Source organism: Myotis nattereri, assembly GCF_964212035.1.
Source record: "Myotis nattereri genome assembly, chromosome: 3".
Taxonomy (NCBI): Eukaryota; Metazoa; Chordata; class Mammalia; order Chiroptera; family Vespertilionidae; genus Myotis; species Myotis nattereri.
This window is the reverse complement of record NC_138077.1, coordinates 205,586,022-205,600,803: the sequence shown is the minus strand read 5'-3', so window position 1 is coordinate 205,600,803 and position 14,782 is coordinate 205,586,022. Positions and strand designations below refer to the sequence as shown.

The following is a 14,782-nucleotide window of genomic DNA, read 5'->3' as shown; positions in this document are numbered from 1 at the left end:
TTTAGACCAGGAATTATATGAAGCATTTTACAGACACTATCCCATTTAGTTTCATTAAACTCTATGTAATAACTCTAAGTATTATTGTTTTACTCTGTGCTAAGTCCTATGCTAGTTAAGCACTTTATATTACCCTTCTGTACACAGTTAAACAGCTTGTTCTAAGTTACACGCTGTAAGCCCAGGTCTACGGCCAAGCCTGTGCCTGCTTCAGGAGCAGAAACTCTAATAAGGACCACCACTCAGAGAGTCAGGACAAGAGAAGATCAAAGGGCTTTAGTTCAAGTCTCAGGCACTAAAAGCAAGAAAAGACAATGCATCAATCTTTGCCTTTGGAGAGCCTACGGGCTTCATTTAACCGGACAGCAAGGACATCCTCAAGTCCTCAAACTAAAACCTCTAACCTGATGGAATAATGAGGCGTCTAAGTCTCTGGCAGATCTGTAGCATCCTGTAAATCGGAGGGTCATGAACATTTGCTACACCCCAGGTAAAAGAGTTAAGCACTCTAGCATTTACATTATCCTCGTTTTGGAGGTGAGAAATGGGGCTTGAGGTCACACTATATGAAATGATGGCTGCCTCTAAGCCATGCTCAGTATCAGGAGAGAAAACCTGGAAGAGAAAAGCTGTCAAAGGCCACTTCTCAGCTATGGAGGCTGAGAGAGAACAGCCATAGATCATGGACAGAAAGAGGCTTAGAAAACAGGACAGGCTCCAGTCGGTAGCTAAGAGATGGGCCGTTGCGGGGAAGGTCTGGGGAGGGTATAGGAGGGGGTGAGAGGGGGACTCATGGTGGGCAGGGGGACATCTGTAATACTTTCAACAATAAAGATAAATTTCAAAAAATAAAAATAAAGAGATGGGCTGTTTATGAGGGAAGAAGGGAAGTCGATGAAGCCCCAGATAAAAAGCTGCCACAAACTCTGGACTTTGTCAGAACAACCCCTCAGTGGATTAAGCACACTAATGTGAAGGCTAAATGATCCTCAACTTCTGTCTTGCCTCATGGTTCAAAGGGGGAGATACCTGTGTGTATTCTTTGGGTTCCATACCACCATTTACAAAGGCACCCACAGAAGCTTGACCATAACTTTTTATGTGCATCAGGGATTACTCTGCATCATTCTGTTTTGAGTTGTCAGTGACAAGAGATGCACTGGGTGGGGCAGTCCACAGCACTAGATCTACGCAGCTGGCAGCTGACCAACAGTAAACAGTGTCCAGGACTCCCAGCACAGTGGGAGAGAGAGAAGCAAAAATATGCAACAAGTTAAAGGCCGACATGTCCAATGGCACACCATCAACCTGGTTTCTTAAATTCTACAAAAGTATGTGGGAATAAGTCTAGAAAAGTCTCAGTGAAGCGGTGCTTCACTGGGATACTAGTTGCTGGGATTAACTATTTGATTCCTATATGAAAAATCCCTGAGAGAGACAAGAGATGAAAAGGAATGGGAAGTCAAGAAAGAAATGAAGGGGAAGGAACAGAGAGATTAAGAAAAGAGGAGGGTGGGAGGAAAATATCTACAACTTGCATGAGCAGATAGTAAAAGGACCAGAGAGCTATGCTTCCTTCGTTTCCTTTTCCCTCCTCAACGCCCCGACTAGTGGAACAGAAATTATGCTCCCCTGACACAGCCACTGGGAAAATGTTCTGATAATTGAGCAGGCCCCCAAAAGCTGAGGAGCAGGCGTTCCCCATCACAGTGCTTCCTCAGACTTTGCCCAGCCTGGCTGCACAGCAAAAAACACTCATTCTCTCCTGAAGCTCTTCCACTTCACTAGCCAAATGCTTCAAACAGAGGGCGAGATGCCTGGTTCTCTCCACAACCACAGTCAGAGGATGGGCAGCTTCTTAAGAGCTGCTACAAGCTGGATAAGTGATGGCCGAAGTGGCTCCTCCTGGTACAAGTCTGCACACATCAGAAAATAAAATCACACCTCCAAGCAGGAAAACAAGCACATACCTCATTCGTGGTACACCAGACCTTCTTATAAACTTCGGCCACAGGAAGGTCCAAACTAATGATTTTATTGTTCACGAGAAGCTGAACAGAGAAGTAGATGAGGCTGTTATTCCAGGTAATTGTAAGGCAAGTCAATTTCAAGATCAAAGGGCACTTTATAGCAATGGTTCCTAATTCATAACTTTTATGTGTTGAAGATCAACTCTCCCTCTCTAAAACATGCACGTGTGTGCACAACACAAAATTTTATGCACAATTTCTTGGGTTGCAAACACCCTTAACCCAAACCATGGAATTCTGAGCTAAAAACCCCTCCTGAAGACTTTCAGGCTCAGCATCAGAAAAAGCCATGTTCTCTATTTCACCCAACCTGCTTTCACTATGTATATATTAACACCAGACCCCTAGAGGCTATCTGCCAGAAGGTGCCAGGATCAGAGCCAGGAATCTGCACCAGAGCTCACGTGCCAGTGTTCAGAGAAATTAACTGGGAATCACTGGGAAGCCTTTGCCAGAGCAACAAGAGTACTAAACGTCTATCCCATGACAAGTGACAGCCACTAATCCTTTGCTTACTTCATGCCAGGCCTGGGGCAGAGCCCTTTACAGGTAATTAACCTTTACATCAGGTAAGTGGGAGTCACTGGCCCCTGTTATAGATGAGAAAGCTGAGGCAAGCTAGCTGTCCAACGTTAACCAGCCACTAAAGGGAGGAACTTGGATTTCCTGTCAGCCCATGTTCTTAGCCATGGCAGCTCTGTCCCATGCTTGTTACCTCCATCCCACTGTCGTCCTCCAGGAGAGCCACCAAGTCACAGTCCTGGCAAATCTTGTTCTTTATATCCCTCATAAGTGGCCCAATGCCTGGCTCGTTGCTGCTGTACGGGTTGCCAGGCATCCTGCCCTGTAAGAAGTCTTCTTGTTGGGGGTCCTTCTCCAGGGTCACAAAGAACTCAGTGACTTCATTTTCCTCCTAAAGGGCAGAGAGGAGGTATCAGAAGGGACGGCATAAAGATCTGTGTAGAGGGATAGCAGCAGCCTTTTAGGTTTATACCATACTGCCTGAGTGTTCCATGAGCACTCTAAGGGAAACACACCAGAGTCATTCAGTTCCCTACACATTTAAAGATATAAAAAATAGGAAGCTCGGGGTGATTCCAAAAATCCAAATACAATTCAAACTGTCATAAATATCAAGCATCTCCTCTGAAACTCAAGGGTGGGCTAGGAGAGAAACCTAAGTAAGCAGGTGAGGAGTGACATGAAAGCTGTGTTACTGAAATGAGAAAGAGGGGGCTTTCCCCACCTGTTCGTCTCATGTGATGCTGACCGATTTGGGGCCAGTGACTCTGTTACTGGTGGCCCTCGAGTCAAGAAAAGGGTCTCCTTTATATTATAGAGCATCAGGCATGCCCACTCCCAATGACCTCTCATCAATAACTGAGGATACTGGTGTTTTTCATCCTTTCTCGATAACAAGAGAGGATCTTTGGGTCACACTATGCTTCTCCACAGCTCAGGCCAGGGAACATATATTCATGCATGTGTACTCAAAACGGGGGAAGAGGGTGTGAACATTTCTTTATACTCCAGCTCAATATTGTTCTTTCACAGCATATCGGATTGATATGCAGTGTGAGGTTAGACCTAGTTTTTTTAAAAGGCTGATCTTACCTTATATCTAGAAAATAAGTTCAAGGAAGGTCTTTCAAGGAAGGATTTTCTATCATCAAGTTCAGGAAAACTATGGGGTTGCTTCTGGTTTTATGTCAGTGGTGGTTTCTAAAATGTTAACTAGATGGCCCACAGCCGGCAAGACTGCCCATGACTACAATGGATCACCCAGCGGTTTCACGGCAGACGCCCGAGGCCCTGGGAAGTAGCACTGCTTACGGGATAAATGATGCTGCAGAGCCTCTCAAAGATGAAGACAGGAGTCCGGTAGTCATCCAGATTGTAGCGCTTGGCTGTCTCAATGCACACAGCCATGAAGGCCTTGGTTTCTGATTCTGTACCTGCCAGAAATCAAAACAGTCAAGTCAGTTAGGGAAAGCAATTCACACACAGAAACCAGGATGATGTTTTAAGTGAAGTATCATCAGTGACAGAGTCTTTCTGCCTGGTAAGTTTTTAAATGCCCTACATGGCAATATCAACAGTTCAACTGGACACTTGAAGCTGATTCATTTTTATTCTCCACCACATTCTGTTTGAAAGCTTTAATACCCAAGCCAACACCATACATCATGATCAGTTGTGTCCATGTCTTCCTTTCAGAATTATAACCTCGCATTGCTTGACCAATATAGGTACCCCAAAATGTCAAATATTTGACATTTTAACATGATCCTACTGTATTTCAGTCAAATCAAAGGGATGTTATAAGCTTCATTCTCAATGATTAGTTGGATTGCCTTCTATAAGCCGAAGACGTACTTTCAAGTCATACAAAGAAGAAATACCTGTTGGAAAGAGTCCAAGTGACAAGGCCACAAATGAGCCAAGCATGGCATAATGAAATGGCAACAGAAGGACCTCCGCGTCTGGTAATATAGCAGACTATATTCCCTGACCTACTCCCCACTTCTCACCACTTAAAAATAACTTAAAATATTGAATAAGAAGGTATCAGTGAACTGCCACACTAGCAAATAATCAAAGGCCAAAATTTAAGAGAAATCAGGAACCCAGGAAAGTTAGCAAAATACTGAGGTTGCTTTTGCCTTGAACTTTGGTTTCCATAACCTGCCAAGATCTGAGAGCGGATACAAAGCCCCAGATCTGCCAGGGTGGAAAGTCTAGCAGGAATGCCCTGTGCACACATAAATCTGGTGCCATAAAAGAGCTATACCTTGGTTTAAGGTTCAACTAGAAATGCCTCGCCTTTTCTCCCAGGCAAATAACTGACAGAAAATTGTCTTCCCTTAAAATGTGTCATTAAGTAGAGGGAGGAAAAAAATCTCTGCTAACTCAGCCATTCAAAGGTTTGTGACTCACACTACCTCAGAGGTCTGAAAACCCAAAGTTTAGAACTTTGCTGAAGGCAGCCCTGGGATGGCAGTGCCCTGAGATGCCTCACAGAAGCAGTTACAAATACTATCTTAAAAAAAAAAATTCTTAGACTCCAGTCTTGAAGAATTTCCACAGACAAATCCTCAAACCACAGTAAATAAACAAATAAATAATCATAAAATACAAAAAAGTTTAAGGTACCATAAGAGCCAAAGTAACACACAAACAAATCCTATCAATAAATATTTCAAATTTTAGAATTATCAGGCACAGAAATATATTTGATGTGTTGAAAGAGTATAAAAGGGATGGGAAATGTCAATAAAAAGCCGGAAGGTTATAAAATCTACATAGAACTGTAAGAACACACTGGGTAGATTAAAAAGGTAGCATCGAGTATAGAAAAAAATTAATAAATTGAACAATAGAATAGAGAAAATCATCCAAAATCAGCATAAAGACATGGGGAGGTAAACACTATGAAAGAGAGGGGAAGAAATATGGATGACAGAGTGAGGGAGTTCCCAGGGACCAGGGATAATGGCTAAGGATTTTCCATAACCAATGAAAGACACTAACTTGAGAAGCTTCAGGTTATTTCTGCTCTAAGAACAATATAAAAAGTCCAAACTGACTGAGCCCAGCTCTGGAATTTTACTCCAAGAACCAGTCTTCTCTTGAGAGAAGTTTCTCCTCCTCCTCCTCTACTTGAATGCGTGGACATGTTTGTACCCCTCCTCTGGCTCTGCAGAACTCAGGGAAATCGGACTAATGTGCCCAGGCAGACCCAGAAGGGACACGGGGGTCTTGGGCTCCAGGCCCCTGGCAGTGCTACCTGTGGTCATGTCCTCCAGCATCTCCAGCAGCATATCCTGGGTCTCATCGATCAGCTTGGTCCTCTGCACCACCAGCTTTCGCAGGCACAGGTACCCATTCAGCACAGTACCCACCAAGCGACTTTTAAAGTGCCTCTTGATGGATTCCACCTCGACAAACGAGGAAAGCAGGCCTGTGGAGACAGGAAAAATTTGTTGCAAAAGCTCTGAATGAGAATATAAGCAAGGAAGGTCAGTGTCTTCAAAAGATAACGAGCAACTCAAAAGCAGAAAAAAACTACCTTTGTGGTCGGCACAGAGCAGGTGCTCAAGGAGTATATTAGTCAATAGAGAACAGTAGCTCAAAACAGTAAACCCATAGATGAAGGAAAAAATGCAGAGCTTAAATGTGCATACGGTCAACCTCAGCACCCAAGGAACTAAGAGTCAGTCCCCAAACTGCACCCAGGGTGTCCTAAAGGAAAGGTCTGGAGGCTTTCTCTACCTGTGAGACTCTTGAGGGCATAGCCTTGCTGCAGATCAGTGCTCAGGGTTGCCTCCTCCAGGGCCAGCAAGCGGGCTATTTCCTAAACAGGACGACAAGCACAGTTAGTGTGACAGCACTGCCAACACTCGTCGCCTCCACCACCAGTCCAGAGCTTTCCGCATCAACCAAAGATACTCCGTAGTCACCACGGTTTTATTCCAATGATCCCTCAAGCTGAATCTTTGCCAAACTCCTTTCCAAGAAGCCAAGGGCAATTGCATTGATGTTAAGGGGTTGCTTAAACATTGGGAAGAGCTCTCCTGGCTGCAGGAAGGGGTACCTTGGTGATGAGGTTGCCCACATAGGGCAGGACTCCCCGCGCTGCCAGGTAGACTTTCCAGTGAGCGGAAGTGATGAGCTTCTGGTAGAGAGCCAAGTACTCGGCAGCACACTCGCCAGCTACGCTCAGTTCGTCCAGGTAACTGCCATGGAGACAGACAGGGCACTGAGAGACGCAAACAGCTCCAACAGTCAACTAGTCCCTCACGCTCCTTCCATCTCTCTGGTCTCCTGCTGTCCTCGCTCCCTCTTCCTTCCAGGTCGGAGGAAAGGCCCCTGAGAAAACCCAACCTTCCCACTGGGAAAACCCAGAGCACACAACGGGAGCGGGATGCAATAAACGATACTCATCTGAAACAAGCACCAAAACATGAATAGGGATTACTTGGGCAGCGAAACGATTTTTGACTGAATCACTTAATGGGCAAGTGTACCATAGTTTCAATAATGAAGGCTTTGAAATTAGACTGCCTGAACTCAAAGGCTGCCCTCTGGTGGAGAAGTTAATTAACCACTTTAAGCCCAGGTTGCTTCGAAGATAAACGCGATGATGCATGCCAACCTTTCTTTATGTGCTCATAAGCTGGTGCTGGTGCTCTATTACTACTACTACCACTAAAACTCAGCTTTTTAATACTGTTTTGTTTCTGTGGTCTTAAGTGTGCCTCCCATCACGCCTATCTATGGATTCCCCTGGGAAAGCAGAAAAGGCAGATGAAGTCTGACCACTCTCCCCATCCCACCCTCAAATAGTACCTGGTGAGGAGGTCAAGGACCTGCTGCTTGCGGCTGGGAATGGTGGCTAGAGCTTCCACAATGGTACAGGCTGCCTGCCGTGCTGCCTGCGTCGCTGGAGTAAAGAGCACCTGCAGGGCCCGAGAGGAAAGCCTGGCTCAGATGACAGCCTCTCGCCAGGCCCCCAGTACGGCAGTCAACTACCACCCAACCCGAGAAGTCGTCTGGGCACCTTCCAGGAAAAGGTTAAAGGCAAAAATCACCCGCTAACAAGAGATCTGACTGCCAGACTGGGAAAGAGGCTGCTAAGGCAGCCTCTTCTTCATGGAGATTTTCTCCATCAAGTAATTTGGAGAATATACCTAAGATGACCGAACTGGGAAAAAGACAAGCAGGTATTTTTCCTAGTAAACACTTCTATAATTCTATTTCGGGGACACCTCTATGTCGAGTATTTTTCATTTTACATATCAATAGACAATAATTACGTTAATCCTTTAAAACATTAGCTAGGAAGAAGAGGGAGAGGTCAGCAGAAGATAGGAAAGATGGAAGGAGAAAGAGGACTGTGGGCGCTGCGGCTCTGTCTATTAAGTGATCAGGGAGGGAGCAGAGAGCAGGACGAGCTTGAAGAGACGGGCAGAGAAATTCTGCTCTGGCCAGTAGTGGCTGCAACCAAGACCCTCAACCCACTCCCTATTTGAAAGGCAAATTGTCACTTAAGGTAATTATAAAAATAATGTTGGCCGCAGATTCCTTTACAAGAAAGCAAAGAACAGAAGCAGAGTAAATGTGGGGAGGTGCTCCTATCTGGGGCCGGGCAGCGAGGCGGCGTCACTCACTTGTCGGAGCCAGTTGTTGTGGCCCAGTTTGAGATCCAAGGGGGAGGTCCTCTTTCCCCGACGACTCAGGAACTGCTTCCACCTCCACACGTACTTCTCAGTCAGATAGAGATGGTGGAGCTCCGCTTTGCTTGGGGACTTCCCATTGCCATCTACCCCTGGAAGGCAAAAGGGTACAGGGGGAAATAAGGAAAAGAAAGTGACAGAAGAGGGGGGACTTAGGGCTGTCAGGACAGGGGTTGGAGGGACTGATTTCCCCAGTCTTGAAGAAACAAGCACACCTCTGATAGGAAGACACTTCTTCCAGGCTTCATAGGATGCCTTGGGGTCTCTCTTGAGCCACAGCTGAGCCTGGGCATGGATCTCATTGCAGTAAGGCTTGACTGTAGTGAGGGCCTCCACGGGGACATCCTACAGGAGGAGAGTGGAACAAAGGGAAAGCGTGAGGCCAACTTGAGCCACAGCTCCGACAGTGGCACTGGCACCCCAAGGGGACGTGCAAAGGCAAGAAGATCAGAAGGATCAACAGTCACATCTTTATCCCAAATACGCGTTCCTGTTAAAGCATTCTGACCCAATTTAGCAGTAGCCATCTCCACACTGAGCTTAAGGTCACTGATTTGATTGTGCAAGGTAAGATGTAGTTGCTTCCTACAGACAATTTTATAGCCACATACACTAATTCCTATCCCCAAGCTGACTGGCAGTTTCCCAACATAAATCTTCAAGGGGTCACCGGGCAGCCATCAGAATTTAAAGGGCCACTACTAACCAGAACTCGAAGCCAGTGGTTCTCAAACTTTTTGGCTTCAGGATCTCATTACTCTCTTAAAAAAATCCATTACCTATCAATCTAAACGATGCTTTTTACATTTTTCAAAACAAAAGTAATCTAGAGAGAGGAATGGCACAGTTTTCTATTTTTAAAAATAATTTAATGACTGCCTTAATAAGACAGCTGGAGTCTCATATCGGCTTCTGCTTCCAAACAGTAGTGACATGCTGTTTGGGTTAAGTATATGAAAAACACCTAGCCCTATACAGATATATAGCTGGGAAAGAGAAGAAAATATTTATAGCTTCCCAATTAATTTTGGATTTTTTTCTTTGATACTATACCGAAATTCAACAAATTATAGGTTCTTAAAGACTGACTGCAATGTGGAATCTAAAACCAATCAAAAAACTTTTCATATTCCATTACACTAAAATTCGTCTTTTACCTATGCATGATTCTGTAACATGCACTGGTCATTTGGAAAATACATCAATTCCTCTTCAAGTGACAGGCTCACTTTATTCATTTGTCAAGAAAATGTCTGCCTGGCACCAATTCTGAGCAACCACATTTGCCTGTCACGTTGTCCTTGCAAGCACAGATGGTTCCGGAAAAGGCACTGGTTCAGTTGGCATCTCCAACAATCACACACACGTTTCCTCAAGACAACCTTGCACTTTGGAGTGAAGCAGAAGCGCTTTGTGCGTACTTCCCACTGTCCCACTGAACAGTAAGGAGATCAGTACTCAAGAGTCGAGATTCACTAATTTAATCAGGAAGCTCTGGAATGAAACTGCATGGCAGTGAAGAGCCCGTGAAGCTGGTGTTGCTGCCTCTTCTGCTAAGATACCAGCAGTCTTACCAGCAGTGACTCTGCACCATGGGCACAAACATCCATGGAGTGCAAAGGGCAACTTAGGATAATTATAAAAACAATGTTGGCCGCAGATTTCTTGAATGTCTTGGGAGTGGTGGGCTGCTCTCTCTGGGCTATAACTAAGCGTCAGCCTTAGAGGATAAGAACTCTGGGGAAATCGTTCACCTTACACTGTGGATAAAATGAGATATGTGCGAGTGAGGTTCTTCTATTCAACAAGGACCGATTTCACTTGCTGGGAATCAGCTCTGAGGGGAAATAAACCTTCATCAAAGGGAAGGAAGGACGGTTTCTCAGTCCCGTCTTTCCTGAGGACTGTCTGGGCAGCCCAGGACAAAGGAAATGGAGTAAACTGTTCAACAGCAGCCTCCTCCCTACTGTTTCCCACTCTGAAAGCAACCTTCCTGCAATGAAGGCTCTGTCTCCCATCAAGGGACTCTATCATGATGGAGCAGGTCTTGGAAAGGCCCAAGAACCACAACGAGGGGTTACAGGCAGCGAGCCTCAGGCATGGCCGAGAGAAAAATTATAGTGTGTACAGCAGGTACAGGCAAGTCGATCTGTGGCTTGGCTAGTTATTTTAGGATAAGAACTTGGCTTTATTCATTCACTTAACAATAATTTACTGAGTGGCTATTATATGCTGGATACACACTATGTACTGGACATAAAAAATTATTAGTAAGAGAGTCCCTGGATTCAAGGCACTTGCAGCCAGCCTAGCAGAGAAGTGGATCTTCTGAGGAGCAGCTAAGGATCAAAGGAGCATTCTAGGCAGAGAAGACAATATACAACCACAGCTAACATTTATTAAGGACTAACTTGGGCCAGACTCTGCTCTGAGAATTTGATCTTCATTAAGTCACGTATTCTTTGCAACATTTCAAGGTGGACACTCTATTCCCATTTTACAGATGGAAAAAGTGAGGAACTAAGTTCAATAACTTCCCAAGGTCAGATACTGGTAAATGGAAGACATCCCTGCACACACCGCATGGCAGAGGCACAGAGGCGGGAAGAACACCACGCTGTCCGGGAGCTGCAAGTCACCTGACGTGAAGGCAGAAAGAGGTAGTCCTCCACGTCAACCACTTTGTTCTCTGTGCGTGTGTGTGTGTGTGTGTGTGTGTGTTTAAAGTATTTTAATTGATTTCAGAGAGGAAGAGAGAGAGAAACATCAATGCTGAGAGAGAATCACTGATTGGCTGCCTCCTGCATGCCCCTAACTGGGGATCCAGCCTGCAACCCAGACATGTGCCCTGACTGGGAATAGAACTGTGACCTCCTGGCTCATAGGTCGATGCTCAATCACTGAGCCACACTGGCCGGGCTATATTTTTGTGCTTATTTTACCCTTGACTTTCCTCTGAGAAACCTTCTCAAAAATCCCAACCCATCTCTGCTGAACTGCGGCAAAGGAAGCAATGGTGCCCCCTCCCCCAGGTCAGGGGAGCTCAGATAGGGCAGAGCACAGTGCTGGCTGGGGCATGGTGAGGGCTTCCACCCTAACCTTCCCTCAGAGACTCCCCACCCAGTACCTTGTTCTTCTTGCTGGTTGGAGCAGGTGGTTTAATCAGCTTCTGTAAGATCCGCAGGCACATGAGGGTAATGTTCTCAACAACCACGGGGGTCTTAATGTTCACAGCCATGAGGAAAAGGCTGAGAGCTAGGGTCAGGAAGGAAGGCAGAGTCAGGAACATAAAACACCTCGCACCTGCTCCGCAAGGCTGTCCAAGTGTAGGCCCCCCACCCCTTCCTCTCTGTGGCTGGGACTGCACCTGAGGCCTCCTTTCCTTTCTCTGAAAAGCTCCTAACCAGATTTCCCCCAACTCACCACAGCGCAAACGGAGCTCCCAGCAGCTGTCCTCCTTCGAGATAGAATCTGTCAGCAGCAGCATTTCATACTGAAGGCTACTTGCCTAGGAGGCCAACGGGAAGAGGCATGAGTAGAGAAGGGTCTGAGAGTCAATCCCAGGACTGGCTATGGCCGAACTCTGACCCAGGCACTAAGAACTAAAATTTCTGGTCATAAGTGGCATCATCAGAGAGAGAAGGGAGAGAGGGAGGCCCTTGTACTCCAGATGGCAGACCACCCACTTCTCTTTCCTGTGTGGATTTGGGTCTAACCTGGCAAAATCACTCTGGGACATGAGCTCTGCAAGCAAACATGCTGTTCAGTCATGACAATGGGACTGAACATTGGGAAGAAGCGAGGGAACGAAGAAGGAAAGTGAGGGAGGAGTCAGAGGGGACACCTGTCCTGCTCACCAGATCAGGATTGGCCCAGTGGCCCTTCAGGGCTGTGGAGACTTTGCCAATGATCAGATCGTTCATTTGCTGGGTGGCTTCTGGATTGTCTCTGCAGAAGCAAAAAACAGGGTCTCATTACTCACCACTGGCTGTGCCCCTTCTTCCCACCTGAAGGAGCCCAAATAAGAGGAAATCGATGTCTAGGGCTACCTGGCCTTCCCAGGGGCAACCACAGGGTTAGCCCACAAGACCCTTGTGTGTAGTAAAAAGCACATGTCACAGCAGCCTTTCCTGGGAGACCGACTGGGGAGGAGCAGCACCAACACAGGGGAGATTGTGTCCCCACCCATGTCCCAGGCTGCAGAGCACTCAGGTACCAGGTGGTGTATCACAGTCGCCAGATCTAGGCATTCACACCCAAGTTTTGGCCACAACTCTTTCCTTATCTTCTCCAACTGCCTCCATTTCCCACAAGGCATCCATGCCCCTTTGTAATAATGTCTACATTAACTATCACACAAAAAACGTAAATTGCATCATATCACTTTCTTGCTTTCCAACACTTTCTAAATAAAATCCAAAGTCCTTAAAATGGCCTACAAAATCCTTCAGGATCTGGCCCCTAGAGACCCCTCACTACTTCCCGCTCCCCTGTTCCCCCACGGTGCTTCCCTCCAGCTACAGGGGCCTCCCTGTTGCTCCTCCTCCGTTCCTGACACAGGCCTGCCTCTCAGTCTCCCACGTGTTTCCTATGCATGCAGCACAGCTTGCTCCTACTTTACACAGCTCTTGGCTCACGTATGACACCCTCACAGGTCTCCCTGGACCACCCTATCCTACACAGCAACCCCTTCCACAATGAGGGTCACCACCCCAGCTTTACTTCTCCTCACAATCTAACCTCCTGGCACTGTGCTGTGGAATTATCTGTCCAATGCAGTTCTCCCCTCTAGAATGTAGGCTCCATGAGGACTGGGACTTCATTTCATTTCCCATTGTAACCTCAGAGTCTAGCACAGTGCCTGGCTTTCAGCAGATGGTCAATAAATATTTGCTAAATGAGTGAATAAACAATACAATATTTACCAACCACCCAACCCATCCCAGAGTTTAAGTTATATACTCAGTATATATCCACATCCAGCTCTGGGCACTGTATCGGCATTCTTTAAGTACTCAACAAACATGAGTTATTACACGAATTACTTCCATTTCATCTCACCATGAATCTTGAAGGTATTCACTATTGTCAGTATTTTTCAGATGAAGAAAACTTGGGCTCTAGGAGTTAAGTAATTTGTCTAAGGCCCACAGTACAAAGTACCAGGTACTAAGCCTGGGTCTTTCTGACCCAGAGTCCAAGTTCTTAACCACTAGGCTCCACTGTCTTCTTTTGGGTGAGTTTTAAGTTCAAGTGCCCAGTCACTCCCTTCTCCCCCTCACCAGAACTCAGAGGCCATTTCCTCAGGAAACCCCACTGAAACCAGCTAGCACAGTATAAGCCAATTACACTACTTACACAGGGTTTCAAACATCCTTAAGTTCATTCATCTACACCAGCGGTTCTCAACCTGCAGGTTGCAACCCCTTTGGGGGTCGAACGACCCTTTCACAGGGGTCGCCTAAATACATCCTGCATATCAGATATTTACATGACGATTCATAACAGTAGCAACATTACAGTTATGTAGCAGCAACGAAAAAAATTTTATGGTTGGGAGTCACCACAACATGAGGAACTGTATTAAAGGGTCGCGGCATGAGGAAGGTTTGAGAACCACTGATCTACACCCTGGACAGCTCCCCATTTTCTCCTCCATGATAAACTAGCCAAACTGTCTGGCAATGAGAAGCATAATCTTTGCACCCTCTAGTGTTCCCAGCATCACTGCTGCCATCAACCCTGGTGTCAGCAGGAATTACTAGCCCCACCACGATGTAGGCAGACTGACCGAGTTAGGAGGCACATGAGCTGGCGGACCTCCTCCCGCATGGCCGCAGAGCCTCGGCGGAGATTGTAATCAAAGAGCTCCCGGATTAGGCCCTGGGAGACGAGGATGTGCCTCAGGGCTGGATTGGAGGCCAGGGCCCGGAGCAGTGTGATACAATGTTCAGTGACAGCCGAGGCACAGCCATAGCACTTGGTAGAGGACGTGTGGCCACAGCTCAGGACGGATAGGGCCCGGTACTGGCTGGCAGTGAAGGTGGGCTGCACAGACGTCCGGGAGGACTTGGTGGCCGCTTCCCTCTGCTGCAGGTCATATTCTAACAACTCTTTGCGTGAAGCAAATACTTTCTAAGGAAAAAAAAGACAAAAGAAATTAGCAATTAAAATAAGGAGGAAGAGGAAGTTAACTAGAAAGCTTTGGTTTGGAAAAAAAACTTTTACATGTATTTCTAATTTAACCTTCTTGATAATCCCACCAGTTAGATACTTTATCCCCATTTTAGAGAGATGGAAATAGGCTTAGAGGGATTGGCTTGACCAAGGTAAGGGGCAGAGTCAGAATAGCCTCTGATCACAGGCAGATGCTTTTAATTCCATTGTCAGATTCTCAAAAAGAACAAAGACAAAGGTCAGAACCACAGGTACATGTGGCAAAGAAGGCACACCAGCAATCTCGGTGGCAAGGATACTAGCTGCTCTCCTTGTCTACAGGCAGCCTCCCATTCCACG

General features: G+C 46.3%; 1 protein-coding gene across 1 annotated transcript in view; it reads right to left on the bottom strand.

Annotated features, from left to right (window-relative positions):
* The window catches only part of UBR4 (ubiquitin protein ligase E3 component n-recognin 4), a 110,656-nt gene that overhangs the window by 21,687 nt on the left and 74,187 nt on the right, over window positions 1-14,782 (bottom strand). Inside the window, exons 75-87 of the mRNA XM_081086402.1 lie at window positions 14,058-14,401; window positions 12,124-12,214; window positions 11,690-11,774; window positions 11,394-11,521; window positions 8,482-8,611; window positions 8,201-8,358; window positions 7,380-7,489; window positions 6,625-6,766; window positions 6,303-6,384; window positions 5,818-5,991; window positions 3,864-3,985; window positions 2,746-2,943; window positions 1,971-2,051 (exon numbers count right to left, since the gene is read on the bottom strand). Of these exons, the coding sequence (XP_080942528.1) occupies window positions 1,971-2,051; window positions 2,746-2,943; window positions 3,864-3,985; window positions 5,818-5,991; window positions 6,303-6,384; window positions 6,625-6,766; window positions 7,380-7,489; window positions 8,201-8,358; window positions 8,482-8,611; window positions 11,394-11,521; window positions 11,690-11,774; window positions 12,124-12,214; window positions 14,058-14,401 (1,845 nt within the window). The remainder of the gene's footprint in view (window positions 1-1,970; window positions 2,052-2,745; window positions 2,944-3,863; window positions 3,986-5,817; window positions 5,992-6,302; window positions 6,385-6,624; window positions 6,767-7,379; window positions 7,490-8,200; window positions 8,359-8,481; window positions 8,612-11,393; window positions 11,522-11,689; window positions 11,775-12,123; window positions 12,215-14,057; window positions 14,402-14,782) is intronic.